The sequence below is a fragment of the Phycodurus eques genome, chromosome 12 (genome assembly GCF_024500275.1).
Source record: "Phycodurus eques isolate BA_2022a chromosome 12, UOR_Pequ_1.1, whole genome shotgun sequence".
NCBI lineage: Eukaryota > Metazoa > Chordata > Actinopteri > Syngnathiformes > Syngnathidae > Phycodurus > Phycodurus eques.
Window position 1 is genome coordinate 13,407,042 of NC_084536.1, and position 19,536 is coordinate 13,426,577.

The 19,536-nt window shown below is 41.8% G+C and overlaps 1 protein-coding gene across 1 annotated transcript in view; it reads right to left on the reverse strand.

The window, feature by feature from the left end:
* Positions 1–951: 951 nt before the first annotated feature.
* The window catches only part of tbx15 (T-box transcription factor 15), a 33,769-nt gene continuing 15,184 nt past the window's right edge, over positions 952–19,536 (reverse strand). Inside the window, exons 4-8 of the mRNA XM_061691904.1 lie at positions 17,690–17,861; positions 12,438–12,605; positions 12,286–12,350; positions 5,255–5,352; positions 952–2,584 (exon numbers count right to left, since the gene is read on the reverse strand). Of these exons, the coding sequence (XP_061547888.1) occupies positions 1,764–2,584; positions 5,255–5,352; positions 12,286–12,350; positions 12,438–12,605; positions 17,690–17,861 (1,324 nt within the window). The 3' untranslated portion in view covers positions 952–1,763. The remainder of the gene's footprint in view (positions 2,585–5,254; positions 5,353–12,285; positions 12,351–12,437; positions 12,606–17,689; positions 17,862–19,536) is intronic.

Genomic DNA, 19,536 nt, shown 5'->3' on the forward strand with positions numbered 1-19,536 from the left:
TAGAAAACAGCATGTCTTTTGCCCCTTCAGGATCACCATGAGTCTTTGCATCCGGGAAAGGTAGTCAACATAACATTATTACGCACGACTAACTCGACCGACCACGTTAATCTTAATCATGGCACTGCCTCATGCCTTATACATAGAAAAGAGGATGTCTTTTGTCTCTTCAGGGCCACCGTATGATTCTTTGAATTCAGGAAAGGTCATCAAGATGACACTATAACACATGCCTACTATGGAAATCATATTCATGACAATAAACTCAGTTTTGTCCCATTAAGGTACTTGTGTGGGGCAAAAGCATTCAGCCTGACAAAGTTACGCACGACTAACTCGACTGACTATTCATCACACCTTTTAGGATTAAAGTGAAATCTTTTGTTACTTTTAAAGCCACTGCCCATTCCCATGTTCAGCGAAAGTAGTCAATGTGGCACATTGTTATGCAGGACTAACTTGACTGACGCTGTCAGTGTGACCAGCTTATTCACGACAAGTTATCACAGCTTTAGGAATGAAAACAGCACGTCTTTTGCCCCTTGAGGGTCACTGTACGTTCCCATGTTTGGTCAAAGTAATAGCCAACAGTACGTATGACTAATTCTGCTGACCATATCAATGTGATCGTCTTTTTCATAACTACTGTATACTCAGTCAATTTTGTCACCACCGTACATTCACTCGTGTCCTGGCAAAAGTAGCCAACATAATACTTTACTAAGCACCACTAACAAACAGTCGGTAAGTAATTCTTTTTGTTCGTGTTACAGTTAACAGTTGCAGCCTCACTTAGCCATCCGTCCAAACTAATTTCACCCACATTGCTGATGGAAAAACCATTCAGTAGACATACGTGAATTAAAACGTTTATTGAGGTTTTTTATGTGCTTGGCACTTTTTTATTTACATTTACACAAAAAACAATAGTTTTTTTTTTGTTTTTGCTTATTTTACTATGCCACACATTTGTATAACAACGATGGTACTGCAGCATTTAAATACCACAAAACACACACTTGAGCAACTTTGCTTTGCTATTGCTGATAACTTCACACGTTTAAGCTTATTGATATATATATATATATATATATATATATATATATATATAGATATATATAGATATATATATAGATATATATATAAAGTTATTTATTTATATGCTAAAATACATAATCCACTCCAAAATGGTGACACCAGGTTTCAGTCTGTCAAGGGATTTTGCTTTGGGGTTGATATTCCTGGTAGGACGAGTGAGGGGGCAACTTGTCCAACAAGGCGCGTCCCCAGATCCCGTCCAAAATGTCCCGATTCTCCCTACACTTGGGCGGTTGTTTTTTGCGGAAACAGGGCATAAGAAAGGGCAGCGTAAATATTGAACCCTAACAAATCTGACTGCATTGAGCCCCTTGCCATTGCCCCTGACATCCCTTCCAGCACTGGGTCACCCCTATAGGTATTGCAGCCGTTCCCCTGCCATCAACAATGCTGCCCGTGCCGCCACCACCCATACCACTTCAGCCATCAAACCTAACACCGCCTATAATGCAGCCGCCGTCACCACCACTCCTGTCATCCCTGCTGCTCCTTTCATCCCGAAAATAAAATTAAATAATAGTAAGGATGCCCCCTCGAAGACCTTTTTAAGAAGAGAAGGGCGTATTCACAAGCTACGATCCTTTTTTAAAAGGCTAACAGCTGGAAAAAAAAAATTCACATGTTCCGAATTTGCGTCAGAATATCGCTGCGCCGCCCTCTTTTCTCTACACCATGTGCATGGACATCTGGGAGGGGGTGCCGTACTGACGTCCATCGCAGGGAGCGGCGCCCTGCTGCTGGCCGCCGGCGCTGTTGCCAATCATGTGCATTGTGTCCATGTTGCCGTTGGACAGGTACTGGCGCTCGGCAAAGGCGCCGGCCGGGGCGGATGAGCACAGCAGCCCCCCCTGGGGCTTCTCGGGGCTGGTGGCCAAGCGGGGCGAGGCGGGGAAGTTGTATCCGTACAAATTGTAGGGGTTGTGCAGGGAGAAGGCGTTGTAGGAGCCCTGCTGCACGTGGTGGTGGCCCCCGCTGAACATGTGAGCTGAGGACGGGGAGGAACCGGAGGGGGCGGTGGCCGAGGTGCCCCCGGACCCGCCGGCGCCCGCCTGCATCACGTACTGCAATTGTGAAGCGGGGAAGGAGCTCAGCTGGCCTCCGTAGGCATCCATTTTGCCGCCGGTGCCGCCGGGGGCGCCTGCAGAACCGCTGCCTTGCATGCCGATCAAGGAGGAAGTCCTCTGTGGCAGGAAGGACTCGGCGGGCTGCGTGGAGGCCACGCCGCTGCCCGCCGCCTGGAGGCGTCCGTAGGAGCCATCGGTCAGGCCGCCGTAGCCCTGTAGCGCCGCCATGTTGCTGCGGGCGCACGCCGGGTACTCGGACAGTCCCAGGTTGCACAGCTGGCTCTCCCTGCAGCCCACATTGAAGGTGTTGGGCGCCAGATGGAAGGCGGGTGGCGAGCAGGAAGGGGACAGGAGGTGGGCGGCCCCGGAGGGGGAGGGCGTCCCCGTGCTGGAGGTGGTCGGAGACGTGCCTGTGCTGCCGCCTGAACACACGAAAAACACACAAATGTTTAGTACCGTTAGAGCTTTGTTGGTGGAGATACATGCTGCAACCTTTCATGCAGACGGCGTGGGTTCTATTCCCGGCCACTGCCCCAATACACAATATTGTCGCTTTAGGCCACAGCTGGTCCGAAGTCCAGATAAAAAGATGGGTGGATTGTGTCAGGAAGGCCATCCAGCGTGAAAACTGTGCCAAACAAATCATGCGAGTGACTCGCTGCGGCGACCCCTGACAAGACAAGCTGGAAGTCACGACAACCGTTTTGATTTTGGTTGGATGCTATCTCCTAGGTGAGAGACTATATTGAGCTGCTTTTTGTAAACTAAGGACTTCGGATGCACTGAGTAAAAATGTACTGTAGATGTTCGCATCTCTACCACCACTACCACCCCTAACGCTGCCACCCCAGCAGCCGACTCACAGTTGTAAGACTACCGCTTTTAAGTAGCTTGCTTTGTTTCTTATTGATCATCTCTGCCTTATTTCAGACAACAAAAGAGGATTAATTGTAGTGCTTATTTTGCTTTTTCCAACACTTGTTAGAAGGAGCAGTCACCTCTATCATTTTTGTACGTTGCTACTTCCTGTTTTGTTTCATTGGCCTGACACTACACTCGGTCACCATTGAGCAATTCTTTTGTGAACAAAGGAGTTTAATTTCCGCTCATCCGTGACCAGAGTTGTGACACGGAGTGAAGATGCCAACCACTACGTTGGCAACTCGTTATTCTACCTCATTTTCTCTGCATATCTCCGAGTATGTTTTGCTTTCTCTTTGGCTTTTTGCAATACTTACTGTTGAAAAAAAAAAAGGACAGTAATGGTAAGAGAAGAATAGCAACAGGAAGTTATCATGAAATAAGAAGTTACCACTTTTATTGGCACTTTGAGAAAGTTTCTCAAAAGTAGAAAAGACTGGCTGTATCCAAACACATACTCTTTTACGAATTTTATTTTGGTATGTTGCCACTAGCTTGTTATCTTGCCATGACAAGGCTCTTGGCCCTCACTGGCCAACTTTTTGTGAACGAAGAATGTGACTCTTCAATGACTAGTCTGTTTGTACTGTTTCGATAAAAACGGAGCACTGAATAAAGACGTTGACTGCTACGTTAGGTCCTAGCCCTAGATGTAGAGTGGTTCAGTTGAAATAATCGCATGCGCCATATGCCTTCGATAAGCTGCGAGACAAAGGGGGTTCACCGTGGGGGGGGAAGGGATATGCGTGAAATATATGTGAAGTCATGTTTTCCTTCGCTTCTAAGGACTTGAGGGATGTTACGAGGGCTTGCAGTGGACTATCGGAAGGAAAAAAATTGGTGTTTGCGCTCGGGGTTCACATTTTTAATGAAAACAAACACGTCGTCCCACTGCAACATCAGGCGAGCCGGGTCGCCATGACAACGGTCACATGGTGTCAGAGGCTGGATCGGGGGACTTATGTTACTTACACCAAGGAGTGTATGTTTTTATAATGTTTTATGATGCAAAACCATTGCAGTGAACCAAGTGGGAACCATTACATTTGGGTGTGGGGAGGGAAAAAAATTGCAGTCGAGCCACAAAAAAAAAATTGTCATTATTCCAAAAAGAGAACGTAAGAATTGTAAGTATTCATCTTTTGCTTGCGGGATTAGGCAAGTTACATGAAACTAGGAGAAAACTTTAGAGAGCGGAAGGAAGAACTCATTAAATTTTGGTGGTGGATACAAAAACTGGTCTGATTGATCTTTTTTTTTTTCCTCCCACAGAAGAAAAATGTGGTAGAAAAACAGTCTACTTTTTTTTCTTCCAGAAAATGGTGCAGATGGTATGTATTTTTCCACTTTAAAGTTGCAAGAAAATGGTGGAAAGTGGTTCAAAATCATAAAAAACTTTTCAAGTGCAAATTCTTTTTTGTTTTTCATTAGGCAATAAAATGAAAAATATTTCAAATAAAAATAAAATGAACAAATGATGTGAATTCTTTTATAAGATTAATGTGGAAAGGAAACTTTTAAGATGTCGTAATTTTTCCCACAAAATGGTGCAAACAATCTCTACGTTTTCCATGTTTTAACAGGGAAAGAAAATGGACAATGGTTAAAAAAAAATAATAATCATCCAGAAAATACTGCAAATCATACCAAAAATATGTGAGAAAATGATTCAAATGTTTCCTGGAAAATCGTGCGAATTATTTTCTTGTATGAGTCAAATTAATGGTGGAAATTGGCATAATTTTGTCCTGCAGAATTGTGCAAATTGTCAATTTGTTTTTCCTTTTTAATATGTAAGAACACTGGGAAATGTTTTTTTCCCCAGAAAACAGAATTTTATTTTTTTAAACTAGCATTTCTGTGGATCCAGAAACAGTGCAAAATTATTATTTTTTTTTCATTAACATCGCGAGTAAAAGATTACCGCAAAAATGGTGCAACTTTCTGAATTTCTTACCACATTTAAGTGTAAAAGCATGACACAATATCACTTTTTTTTGCCAAGTTAAAAAAAAACAACAACAAAAATCTAATTTATCCTCCTGATACACCACCCAAATTCATCAGTGAATAACACTTTGATGAATGTAGACATAATAATCAAACACAATAAACTTGTAATATTGCAATCTGGGCACCCTTCGAGGCACCGTGCAAATGTGGTGACTCACCCTGCTGCTTCTGCATGTTGGTGAAGTCTTCAAAGGTGAGCGTCCTCACTGGAGGTCTCCAGAAAGCGTACGTCTCCATGATGGCCTCAAGGCCTGTCCTAAACCGGCACACACGCGTACACACACGCGCACACACACACACACACACACACACACACAAAATAAAAACCATGAAATAAAAACTGATAAAAAAAAAAACACTGAGCTCATAGGACTAATGCTAATACTAATAAGTTACCTAAGGGCCAAAACCTAAAAACATTTTCAATCACTTAGATGTTATGTCACTACAGTAGGACGACTCATACGATAGTCAGGCTCATAGGTTAATGGTAATACGCTACCGCTAGGATTACGTAAAAAAAGGATCAAAACGAAAACATTTTTGGAGTCCCACAAAGTGATGTTCCTAGTCCGGTTTATATGATAATCCATCCATCCATTGATTTTCTTCCGCTTATCCAAGGTCGGGTCACGGGGGCAGTAGCTTTAGCAGGGAAGCCCAGACTTCCCTCTCCCCAGCCACTTCCTTCAGCTCTTCCGGGGGGATCCTGAGGTGTTCCAGTCAAGCCGAGAAATGCAGACTCTCCAGAGAGAGAGACTACGGGGGGATCCCCGGGGTCTCCTCCCGGTGGGACATGCCCAGAACACCTCACCAGGGAAGCGTCCTGGAGGGATCCTAAACAGATGCCCGAGCCACCTCATCTGGTTCCTCTCAATGCAGAGGAGCAGTGGCTCTAGTCTGAGCTCCTCCCAGATAACTGAGCTTCTCACCCTCTCTCTAAGGGAGAGCCCAGACACCCTGCGGAGGAAACTCATTTTGGGGATCCGGGATCTTGTTCTTTCGGTCACGACCCACAGCTCGTGACCATAGCTGAGGATAGGAACGTAGTTCTGAGCTTTGCCTTTCGGCTTAGCTCCTTCTTCACCACAACAGACCGATACAAAGTCCGCATTACTGCAGACGCTGCACCAATTCGTCTGTCGATCTCCAATTCCATTCTTCCCTCACTCGTGAACAAGACCCCGATGTATTTGAAATCCTCCACTTGAGGAAGGATCTCATCCCCGACCTGGAGAGGGCCCTCCAACCTTTTCCGACTGAGGACCATGGTCTCAGAATTGGAGGGGCTGATTCTCATCCCAGCCGTTTCACACTCGGCTGCGAACCGCTCTAGTGAGAGTTGGAGATCATGGTTTGAAGAAGCCAACAGAATCACATCTGCAAAAAGCAGAGCTGCAATACTGAGGCCACCAAACCGGACCCCCTGTACGCCTCGGCTGCACCTCGAAATTCTGTCCATAAAAGTTATGAACACAATCGGTGACAAAGGGCAGCCTTGGCAGAGTCCAACCCTCACCAGAAACGAGGCTGACCTACTGCCAGCAATGCGGACCAAACTTTGACACCGGTCGTACAGGGACCAAACAGCCCGTATCAGGGGATTTGGTACACTATACTCAACCCCTATCAAGAGGACTGGTACCAGAGCCCAAGCAGTGTGTGGAGGCGAGCCCGAACTTCTCAACCTCACACACCAGCTCGGGCTCTTTCCCTGCCAGAGAGGTGACATTCCACATCCCTAGAGCCAGTTTCTGTAGCCGGGGATCGGATTGCCAAGGTCCCCGCCTTCGGCCACTGCCCAGCTGGCACTGCACCAGAACCCTATGGCCCCTCCTACAGGTGGTGAGCCCATGGGAAGGGGGACCCACGTCACCCTTTCGGGCTGTGCACGGCCAGGCCTCTTGGGCACCTGGGCCCGGCCACCAGGTGCTCGCCTTTGAGCCCCACCTCCAGGCCTGGCTCCAGAGTGGTCCCCCGGTGACCTGCGTCTGGGCAAGAGAAACCTAAATCCATTAATTTTATTTGTCATAGGGGTTTTTGGAGTCGTGCTTTGTCTGGTCCCTCACCTAGGACCTGTTTGCCATGGGTGACCCTACCAGAGCCACAAAGCCCCAGACAACTTAGCTCCTAGGATCATTGGGACACACAAACCCCTCCACCACGATAAAGTGACGGCTCAAGGAGGCGATATGCTAATGCTAATAAACTACCTCTTACAGTCTTGAAAAAAGGACCCAAACAAAAACAAAAAAATTCCCAGTCCAACAGAGTGATGTCACCAGTCTGAACTCCTAGACTAATGCTAATTCTAATAAGCTACCTCTAGGAGTCCGAGAAAAAGGACCAGAACAAAAATCGTTTTCCTAGTCCTTAGTGTTGTAACACTCGAGACAGGTCTCATTTTGAAGGTCTTGGTCTTGTCTCGGACTTGACTCCCAAAAGTCTTGGTCTCGTGCTGCTCTCAGACTGGCCGGACTGAGAATTTTCCATCGACACCGGTCAAGACCAGCACTGATCTGCTATTGTTCAACTTCAATAATGTGATAATAAGGAGAAGCACTTGGTAAAACAACAAATACCTTCAATTCAGGTGTTATAAACCCCAGGCAGACCACCTCCGTAATGACTGCAACCTTTGTGGTGTTGTGACTGAGGAACAGGAGGGGATGGGACGGGACAGGGCTGGACCCCACTCTCCCACCAATCCCTACTCCACCCTCCCCCCAGTTGAGAAGGTTTTTAGTTAGGGGGGCATTATTATGAGAACCCACTGTACACATTTAGGTAACAAAATGCTGCAGTCTCTTATGATTCTTTCTTCTTTAAAACTTGATTTTTTTTAAATACATACAAGGATGCATTTTTTTGCAAGAATTTAGCTTAGTTATTCAACCCTGTCATGGTTTTTAAAATACCAAAATATTGTCACGGTCTCATCTTGTCTCTGTCTCGCCTTATCTCGGTCTTGACTCGCCAAAGTCTTGGTCTCGTACAAGTCTTGTTCTCGGATAGTGTGATCTTAAGCACAACACTACTAGTCCCATTGAGTGTTGTCGCTAGTCCAGCTCATTGGCTAATGCTAATGAAAGTCTGAAAAAGGGAAGAAAAGAAGTTACCCTTCACACAACGTGATATCGCTAGTCCAAACTCATAGACTAATGATAATGCTAATAAACTAGGCCAAAAGAAAAAAAACGTTTTCCTCATCCCATTGAGTGTTATTGCTAGTCTGGTTCATCGGATAATGCTAATGCTAATAACCTACTGCTATCGCGGAGTGGAAAAGAAAATCAAAATAAAAAGCATTCCACCAGTCCAACAGAGTGATGTCACTAATCCGGCTCAGAGGCTAATGCTAATGAAATGCTAGTGCTAATGAGCTACATTTAAGAGTCTTGAAAAGAAAAGCAAAATCAAAAATGTTCCCCTAGTCCAACAGACTGATGGCACAAGTCTGGCTCAGTGGCTCATGCTAATGAAATGCTAGTGCTAATGCGTCTTGAAAAATTTAACAAAATAAAAAGATTTCCCCAACACACAGAGTGTCGTCTCTAGTCTGACTCACAGGCTAAAGCTAATGCTAGTAGTAGAGTCTGACTGCCTGGCTTAAATCAAGGTGGCTGACATGTGTAATTCTAAAAGGAAACTGGAGAGGAAATGTAGGCAGTAAACTAAAACCTATTGCAAAGATGAGCTACAACCAGCGGAAGAATCTACCGCGTTGAAAGAAACCAAGATTCCCGCTCGCAGGAAACCAGAGCTGTTAAAGAGGAAGGCAGAGTTTTATTGTGTGCATAAATCTGCACGAAAGTGTGGACACAAACCTCTGCGACCAGCGTGATTTACTCCCATCGAACTCCCAGCCGAGTAATTTTAGGACAGAAACTTCCTGACCGACTGTTGCAGTACGTTAGCACTAACGTTAACTGGCCTCGGATGCTGCCACGGCGGAAGTTACCAAAATATTTGACAAATACATAAATAATAATAAATCTTACCAATTAATTATAATTTATGTAACTTGAACATTGAAATTGCTGGTCGCTAAATAATCCGATCTGGTTGTCAATACTGCTAATAAGTATAATCAGGTTAGTTGTTTGATAGGGACATATTTGCTGCTTTTAATGTGTGCGCATGCGTGTGTGTGTGAGAATTGCAAACATGTCACAGTTTTATTTGAATCATGTACAAATTTTGCATGCTTGTAACAGTGCTTGAGATCAACATGAGCTAAAAATGGGATTGTAAAATGACATTTTCTTTACCTTACCAAAGTTGACATGAACTTGGAATTACTGAAATATTTTGATGTGTTTTTTTACTGCCAGCGCTATAAAGTCTAATCATACCTAGACCGCCTCCTTTGCTGGTAGTTGTTTGATGTTTCTTTGGGAATAGGACATTTCTAAAATCGTAAATTGCAAGTTTACTGCATTTGTCCCTTTCAAAGTTTTTTTGTGTACTGAACATGGGTCAATTATTTAGATCATGTTTGAATTTTTCTGGTTTGAAACGATACTTGAAATGTCAACATGGACCAAAAACAGTATCTCTTTAATTTTTACGCTTTTTCTGCGAGTGTGAAGGCCACGTTATCTTTTCATGTGTTGCTGTTTTTCCTTTTAACACTAGGCCATAAATCACGAAGTCTATTGTTTGAAAAGCAAAAAAATAAGTCTCGGATATCTCCGCTGCTAATAATGCAGACCAGATGACGGGGTGCTGCTTTCATGTTCAAAACACACCATCTCCGACAAGCCCCTCCCCCCCGCATGCTGATTCAAAGGAAGAAGGAAAAGGAAGGTATGATGTCACCACTGATGGAACGAAGGGAACAACAGAAGCCAACAATCGGCCCAGTCAGGACTTTTTCATTTCTTACAAAGATGTACTAATCAAGCAGTTTTTTTTGTTTTGTTTTTCTTTGAACTTTTTAAGCTAACAATTAGTAGCCAATTTGACACACAGTTTCACTCAGATGACATCAGTGTCAGCGTCTCGACATGTAAAATAGTCATCAGAGAACAACAGTTGCTTTAAACGTGGGTGGGAGACGTAAGGGCTGGGTGTTAAGTACGGAAGGTATTCAGACCCCCTTAAATTTTTCACCCTTTGTTATATTGAAGCCATTTTCTAAAATCATTTAAGTTAATTTTTTTCCTCATTAATGTACACCCAGTACCCCATATTGACAGAAAAAAACAGAATTGTTGAAATTCTTGCTGATTTATTAAAAAAGAAAAACTGAAATATCACACAGCCATAAGTATTCAGACCCTTTGCTGTGACACTCATATTTAACTTGGGTGCTGTAAATTTCTTATGATCATCCTTGAGATGGTTCTAAACCTTCATTAGAGTCCAGCTGTGTTTGATTATACTGATTGGACCTGACTAGGAAAGCCACACACCTGTTTATATAAGACCCTACACCTCACAGTTCATGTCAGAGCAAATGAGAATCATGAGGTCAAAGGAACTGCTTGAAGAGCTCAGAGACCAAATTGTGGCTAGGCACAGATATGGGCAAGGTTACAAACTAATTTCTGCTGCACTTAAGGTTCCTAAGAGCACAGTGGCCTCCCTAATCCTTAAATGGAGGACGTTTGGGACGACCAGAACCCTTCCGAGAGCTGGCCGTCCGGCCAAACTGAGCAACCTTTCTGAGAGAGGTAAAGAAGAACCCAAAGATCACAGTGGCTGACCTCCAGAGATGCAGTCAGGAGATGGGAGAAAGTTCTAGAACGTCAACCATCACTGCAGCCCTCCACCAGTTGGGCTTTATGGCAGAGTGGCCCGACGGAAGCCTCTCCTCAGTGCAAGACAGATGAAAGCCCGCATGGAGTTTGCTAAATAAACACCTGAAGGACTCCAAGATGGTGAGAAATAAGATTCTCTGGTCTGATGAGACCAAGATAGAACTTTTTGGCCTTAAATCTAAGCGGTAATCTAAGCGGTATGTGTGGAGAAAACCAGGCACTGCTCATCACCTGTCCAATACAGTCCCAATATTGAAGCATGATGGTGGCAGCATCATGCTGTGGGGTATTTTTCAGCTGCAGGGACAGGACGACTGGTTGCAATCGAAGGTGATGAATGATGAATGCGAAAACATGAATGCAGCCAAGTACAGGTATATCCTGGATGAAAACTTTCACCACAGTGCTCAGGACCACAGACTGGGCCTAAGGTTCACCTTCCAACAAGACAATGACTCTAAGCACACAGCTAAATAACAAAGGAGTGGCTTCAGAACAACTCTGTGACTCTTCTTGAATGGCCCAGCCAGAGCCCTGACTTAAACCCAATTGAGCATCTCTGGAGTGACCTGAAAATGGCTGTCCATCAACGTTCACCATCCAACCTGACAGAACTGGAGGATCCACAAGGAGGAATGGCAGAGGATCCCCAAATCCAGGTGTGAAAAACTTGCATCATTCCCAAAAAGACTCATGGCTGTATTAGCATAAAAGGGTGCTTCTACTAAATACTGATCAAAGGGCCTGAATATTTATGGCTGTGTGATGTTTCAGTTTTTCTTTTTTAATAAATATGCAAAAATGTCAACAATTACATTTATTTTCTGTCAATATGGGGTGCTGTGTGTACAGGAATAAGGGAAAAAATGAACTTCAATGATTTTAGAAAATCGCTGCAATATAACAAAGAGTGAAAAATTTAAGGGGGTCTGAATACTTTCAGTACCCACTGTACAACACTGCGGTCTCTGCTTTTTATCATAACTTTTCACACAGACACACTATTCCGTAATCCAATAATTCAACGACGTTAGTGACAATTGCTTTCAACACAACCGAGACGGGAAAAATGAGTGTCAGTTGTTAAGTTGCAAACAACAGTCCCAGCTTTTCGTAATACTTTTGACACAGAGACGACGTTAGTGGTACGTATAAAATAGCTGTCTGACAATTGCTTTCAACAGAACAGGAGCGAAATGAGAGTGTTAAAGCTCACACCCCCTCCCAAATTTTTATCATTCCATTTCAAAAAGAGACTAGGCCTCCTACAAATGATAATTATATGATGTCTTCCGACTCAAATAGTTGGACATTGCCAATTGCTTTCAACATCGCATGGTATTAGGTGTGAAGTTCAACACCCTGTCCACCTTTTCCACTATTCCATTTCACACCACCAAAGCATGAAAACAACATTGACGCACCTGTTTCTGCCAGAGTCCCGAAAACCTTTAGCAAAGGGGTTCCGGTCAATCTTTAGTCTGGTGATCTGCAATGACAAATCCCAATCGTGACTCACGATTAAACATGGGATCAAGATGGTGAAGGATGATGCCACAACACAGTGGGAAGGTACCTGCTGGTTCTGGTAGGCGGTGACGGTGGTGAAGACTGTCTCGGGAAAGCTGAAGGTCTTGACGCCCTCGCCACCAGGAACCTGCTTGTTGGGCGACAGCTCGCTGCTGAAGTCCTTGCGGATGACATGAACACGAGGCTGGTACTTGTGCATGGAGTGAAGGATGATCTGCGAGAAAAATAAGAAACGGAATGTCTACTTACACCTGGATGCCAAAGTGTAGTGTGTATGGGATTGTTAATACAACACAGTTTTAAACTTTCAACTAAACTACAAATAATTGTCAGAACTTTCAATCATGGAGTGGAGGATGGGGAAGAATACAGAATACATCAGTTCTTCTACCTGGGCATGAAAGTGTAGTATGTAGGGATCATTAACAAAACATTTTTCACATTTGTATTCAACTGAACTAAAAACAATTACCTGAACCAATTTAACATGAGGTCATGGATGATCTTGGAGGGGGGGGGGGGGGGGGATTACAGAGAATGGGCATGGATTCCCCCCAAATGACACCCGAGTGTAGTGTGTTCGGGATTGGAAAAAAAACATTTTTAGATTTCAACTAAACTAAAAACAATGCATTTATCAGACCCAAAACAACATGCAGTCATTGATAATCTCAGTTAGGGTCACTTTTTTTTTTTTTTTTTTTTTTAAGATTCAACTGAACCAAAAATGATTGTCAGAACCAAAAAAAAACATGAATGATAAAAATACAGAGAACTATCATGAATTCTTCCACCACAATGCCGAAGTGTAGTACATATGGGATAATTAACAACAGATGTACAGTATTTAAGATTAAACTGTACTAAAAACTATTATCTGAACCAATACAACACAAAGTGATGGATGATCTGAAAAAAATATAACAAATGGGCATGGATTCTTCCCACAAGGACACCATAGTGTAGTGTACAGGATTGTAAAAACAATTTTTAGGTTTCAACTGAATTAATAACAATGGCTTTCTCAGCCAAACCCACATGAAGTCATGGATATTCTGCAGGGGGAAAATACCAAGAACGGGCATAGGACGCCTGAGTGTAGCACATATGGGATAGTTAATACAGCATTGCTTTTTTAAGTTTCAAATAAACGTAAAAAAATGTCAAATCCAAAACAACATGGAGTGAAGGATCTGCAGCAAAAAAAAACCCCACCAAGAACAGGCATGACCTTCCTTTCAATCATCAAGTGTAGTGCATGCAGGATCGTTAATACAACATCTTCAACTGGACTAAAAACTATTACATGTGCCAAAACAATATTAAGTGATGGATAAACTGACAAACAATGCCAAAACATATATAAATGTATAAATTACTCCACCAGGACATCAGAGTGTATGTATGGGTTGTCGATCCAGCATTATTTCTGAACTGAAAAGAATGGGGTTGTCACGACAAAAACAACAGAGTGATGAATAATCTGCAGTAAGAAATACCAAGAGCCATCATGAATTCTCACACCAGGCTGTCAATGTGTAGCACGTATGGGATTGTTAATACAACACATTTGTTAGGTCTCAACTGAACTAAAAACAATGGTGTTGTCAGAGTAAAAAAAAAATAAAATAAATAAAAAAGATGAAGTGATGGATATTAAGCTAGATAAAATGCCAAGAACAGACACATTCTCCCATTAGGACACCAGAGTGTAGTGCATACGGGATTGTTAATACAACACATTTTTGCTGCACAACTTGAAGTCTCTTTTTCAAAGAATATTCAATTAAGCAGCCAAAGTGCTGCCACCTGGCGCCATACAGCACTCGTTTCTCAAGTTTGGGCTCGTGACTAAAAGCAAAAACTCGGCCAACTGGCGGTTTGTATCTTTAAAAAATCGTAAGTCGAGTCATTCGTATCTCGGGGCACCACTGTATTGTGTAGGTACACTGAAAAAAATTAAACACAAAACTGACGTAACCAATCAGTGATTCAGTAAAAATGATTCATTTAGTGTAGCCTGAAAGTTTAACCTGAAAGTTTTTATTTCATGTAAACGGTGTTTGAACAAACATTACCTGTTTTCAGGGGCACCATTAGGCGGTTGCCGGAGGTGGCCACGACCTCTGCTATAAATTTGTTGGCTACCCCACTCGCCAGTCAGTTACATAAATCCTAGCGTCAGTTATATTTTCACGGCAAAAAATGTTCTATCACCATACCCCCGGCGGCGATTAGTTTTGGCATCAGAAAATGTCGATGGCAGTATACACATTTTTTCGTTCAAATTTTAAACATTCGGTTCCCAGTTTCGATACCTATAGTCCACCTACCCCGAAAAAGAAAGTGGCGAAAACCAACGAAGAAGAGCTTGTGCCCAAAGGCAGCAGCGGACAAAAGTGTTAACTATGTTAAAATAAATGACCAGTCACCTCAGTGCAACACATGGATTAAGATTATATTGTGCAAAGGAGGGTTTCACGATGTGTAAAAGTCTGACGCGCTGCCTCCGGCTCCGAGCCTCAGCCTACACCGCGTGGAACTTCAGTCAAGTCAATTGGGTGAGTGAAACAATTAAATAAACATTGCCAACATTGAGGCAGCTAACACGTTAAACGGTGGGTTGCACTCTTGCACTGATGGTTTTTAGTGTTTATTGTAGTCTTCAAACCAAAATAAGAGCTGATGACAGACACAAAAATAAAATATAAATTACTTTACCGTACTGGAAAGAAAGTAAAAAGAGTCGCATTACAAGCTTAACATTGAGCTAAAACTTCAGTCAAACTAGCAACTTTACATCACAATTAATTGTTGACAAAATTCAGAAAACCGTTGTCTCACAGTATTACAAACACTAACCTCGTGTTTCATCGGTGTGTAGGTAAAGGAATCAACATTTTACAGTTCCATCCATTACTCTTTTTTTGCATTCGTTTTAAATTCGTTTTTACCGGTGTCGTGTGATGTTATTATTCGTGCCAAAAATGCTGAGTTCTGGTGCGTACCTTTCAAAATAAAAGGCTACCTGCCTAAAACAGGTAGTCAAACTTACACATATAAACCATTTGACGTCACAAAAGAGTCGCAAATAACTATTTTAAAGATACTATATTTAACTTTTCGTTGAAACAATAATTAAGGAATATTAAGTCAATTTGGTTAGTGCCACACACATTGCCTTTTAGTTCGTAGATCTGATATTGATACTGGTTATAAAGAACACTGAGTCAAATGTCAACTTTAGTTTATGCTGCAGGCTGCTAAAAAAATGGATGTTCATGATTTGGACACCCTTTATTTAAACCTTGTGAACTTTTTTGACCCAGCCCCCTAAAAGAATCAGAATCGTTTGGAATCAGAATTGAAATGCAGAACCGGAATCGCTCATATTCAAACGATGCCCAACCCTAAAAATAAATGACTTTCAACTAACCGTAAAGTTACCAAAATGCAAAGTTTATGAAGTTTTCTTACCAATTTCAACACTGCTCTTTCTGTCCAAGTCCTCAATGGATACGCAAATCGCATTCATTTAATGAAAATCCTTTGGTCACAATCAAATATTTCAGTTTGGTGCCAAGCTGTAAATTTAAATTTCAGTAAAGGAAATATGTTTACATCACTTGAAACGAGCAAACTCACATCTTTCCGCTATTTTAATTTCAAAAAATAAATGAATCAAATGTCATCTTTTTTATATTTCTTTAAGTGCATGTGAATGGACAGACACGTTCCTTTATGTTTGTAGGTGAATGGACAGACATGCCCTAAATGCTAACAGCAGGTGGCAAAGACCCTAACATCCCAGCTTTCACCAAGCTCGCACGACTCGACTTTTAGGGAACATATTTGTCACAGCTGGTGGGTACACACATGTAGCGAGCGCGGGATCAGCCAGAGTACGACAGCTCGTCGTTGTTCGCACTCAAAGGCGCTTAAGCCTTAGAAGTGATGTTTGTCTTTTCATGTCGCAGCTGGACCAGCAAAAGTCCAAGTCGATACAATCCATTGGCGCTAATGCAACTGAAACACGAAAAGGCTGTGAAGTCAGCGCCAAAAGCAACAGGTGGTGGCGCCGTAGTCCCCGAACACAGAGGGAGATTGAGCCAATCACAAGGCTGAGGAAAGTCATTCCCGGAAAAGGCGCAATCAGGATCGTTGTAACAGAAATTTGAAGTTACCCCAAAATAATAAATACAGAAACATTAAGTTGGCATGCGTGTGAAAATTCATACAATGAAAAAAGAAGAACACTCCACTTCACCCCACCCAAAAAAATACAAATGAAATGAAATGCATTTAATTCAATTGGCTTCCATGTGAGAAATTGAAATTAAATTACATATGATTAAAAAATTAGGAGGCCTAGTCTCTGTGTGAAATGGAATGATAAAGATTTGGGACGGGGTGTGAGCATTAACACCCAACACTCATTTCTTTCATTTCACTCCTGTTGTGTTCAAAGCAATTGTCCGACAACGATTATATGTACCACTGACGTTATTCGCTGTGTGTCAATGAGTATTATGAAAAGTTGGGACTGATGATTTTTATCAAATCATTCTATCAAATTAATTCATTAAATTCAATTTCATTAAACCAAGTTAAATTAAATCAAATTCATCTTAATTTAACATAGGATGATTTTACTTTGAGTAAAATAACATGAAATCTGACATTAGATGAAATAAACTTGAGAAACAGTCAAATTTAATTAACTCATTAAAATACGTTAAATTTAATAACCCTTAATTAAGTTCAGATAAATCAAGTTAAGGTAAATTACTTAATAATTAAGTTCAATTACGTAAAGTTGATAAAATAATAGTAACCGAAATAAAATCCATAATTAATTTAAATTAAATCACATTCAATCTAAATTAAATCAAGTTCAATTAAGTTAAATTAAATTAGTTTGAACTTAATTTCATTTAATTCAACTCAATGCTTTTGAAGTAAAGTTGATTAGAATAAATCTATTAAAGTTCAATGTAATTAAACCATCCATTTTAAATTTAATTCTAAATTAATTCACTTCAATTGAATTAAACTATACAAAAAAGAATTAAGTGATGTTTATAAAAACTATTGTATTAAATTAAATTAAATCAAGTTAGATTTAAATCGAACAATGTTAAACTAAATTTGAATTCTGGGGGAAAAAAATGCATAATTAAATCAAAGACAAATTACATAAAATTAAGCAATTTAAATTGTACTTGTGCTAACAAAAGACGGGTCATGGTTATCGTTTACAATGACATCACAACCAATCAAAAAGGCGTGAGCGCTTACATGTCCTTGGTCGTCCAGCTCGTTGTTGGTGAGCTTGAGCTTGTCGAAGCTGACCACCTGCCGCATCCACGTGTCGCCCGACGCCAGGGAGTCCGGGTGGATGTAGACCCGCGGGGGCACCGGTGAATCAGCGTTGCCCGCCACCATCCACTTGGAGCTGTGGTACACGTACCTGCCACCAGAGGATGGGACACAAAATTAAAAAAAAAAAAAAAAAAAAGAGAAAAACTCTAGGTTAATTGAAGACTCTAGTTTGTCCGTAGGTCTGAATGTGAGAGCGAATGGTTGTTTGTTCATATGTGCCCTGCGATTGGCTGGCGACCAGTTCAGGGTGTACCCCGCCTCTCGCCCAGAGTCAGCCGGGATAGGCTCCAGCACCCCTGCGACCCTAGTGGGGATAAGCGGCATGGAAAATGGATGGATCGATGAAGAAAAACTCTTTCAGGGCTGCTGTTTTGTTTAGCAACACAGTTGAATTGGACGCAGCAGCTAACTCTTCAACAATGTCTCTGTGTGAACCAAAGCATCTGGGATGATTGCCATTGTCTTTAGGGGGAAAGGGAGGTGTCCTTTTTTTTTTTCTTTTTGAAAAGTGTCTCGGTAGTTTCCACTGTTTAGGTTAGCAACAAATGGACTTGGCAGCAAACTCTTTGTCCTAGGTTGAAAAACAGCATCGGAGATTATCGCCATTACTTTTTTGGGGGGGTGAGGGTGGGGGTGGGGGCGGGGGGACCTGGGGGAGTTACTGTATTTAAGGAAGGCATCTATTTTTAGGTGTAGGTGCTGCTGTTTAGGTTTGTGACAAATGAACTCAGTAGTGACTCTCATTAATGTCCTAGGGTGAACAATAATTACAGTGACTGCCCAATATTTTTCCTGATAAAAAAAGAGGCGTCTGTTTGAAGCAGGTATTTACTTTTTAAAGTGCTGCTGTTTACGTTAGCAACCAGTTTACTCAGTTAACTCTTTAAAGTCCGCTTGTGAAATAATTTAAATGACAAGCCAATATGTGGAGGTGTCCACTTGAGAGAAGAGTTTATGTATTTATGCGTTTATTTTACGTGCCTTGGTAGTTGCTGCCATTGAAGTTAGCGACAAATGGACTCAGCCGTTAGGTCTTCAACAATGTCTGTGTGTGAACAATAGCATCTGGGATGAGTGATGTTTTTTGTTCCTTGATGGGGGAAAAGGGAGGTATTAGGGGGGCATTAATATTTTTCTTTACCCACCTCAGTATGTGCTGCTGTTTAGGTTAGCAAAAACTTAACAGTAGTTAACTCTTTAAAGTCCATTTATGAACAATAATTACAGTCACTGGCCAATATTGTTACTGATGGAGAAATAGGGAGGCGTGTATTTGAGGGAGACATTTTTATTTTGTACAGGCCTGAGTAGGCGTTGCTGTTTAGATTAGCAACAAATGGCCTCGGCAGTTAACGCTATCATGTTCGTGTGTAAACGATAATCACAGCTGTTATTATACTGGCAATATTTTTACTGATGGGAAATGTGGAGGTGTCGATTTGAGGGAAGCATTTATTTGAATTTTTTTTAGACACCTCTGTAGTTTCTGCTGTTTAAGGTAGCAACAGAGTTCAAATGGGCTCAATCTACCAATATTGGAATGCTGAAATTTCTTGTTATAATTCCTAACATCTCGTGCTAGTGACTCTATTGGTCATTGCATGAGCTAGATCAGATGATAGATCATCTGTAATTTAATACTATGTTTGCTAATCCTAGCAGTAGCATTGACAGATTAAGCGTAATGGACAATGTAATTGACTTTGAAAGCATTAAAAGATGTTTTTCTTTATAACAGTAATCATCATTTGACGAGAAGATTT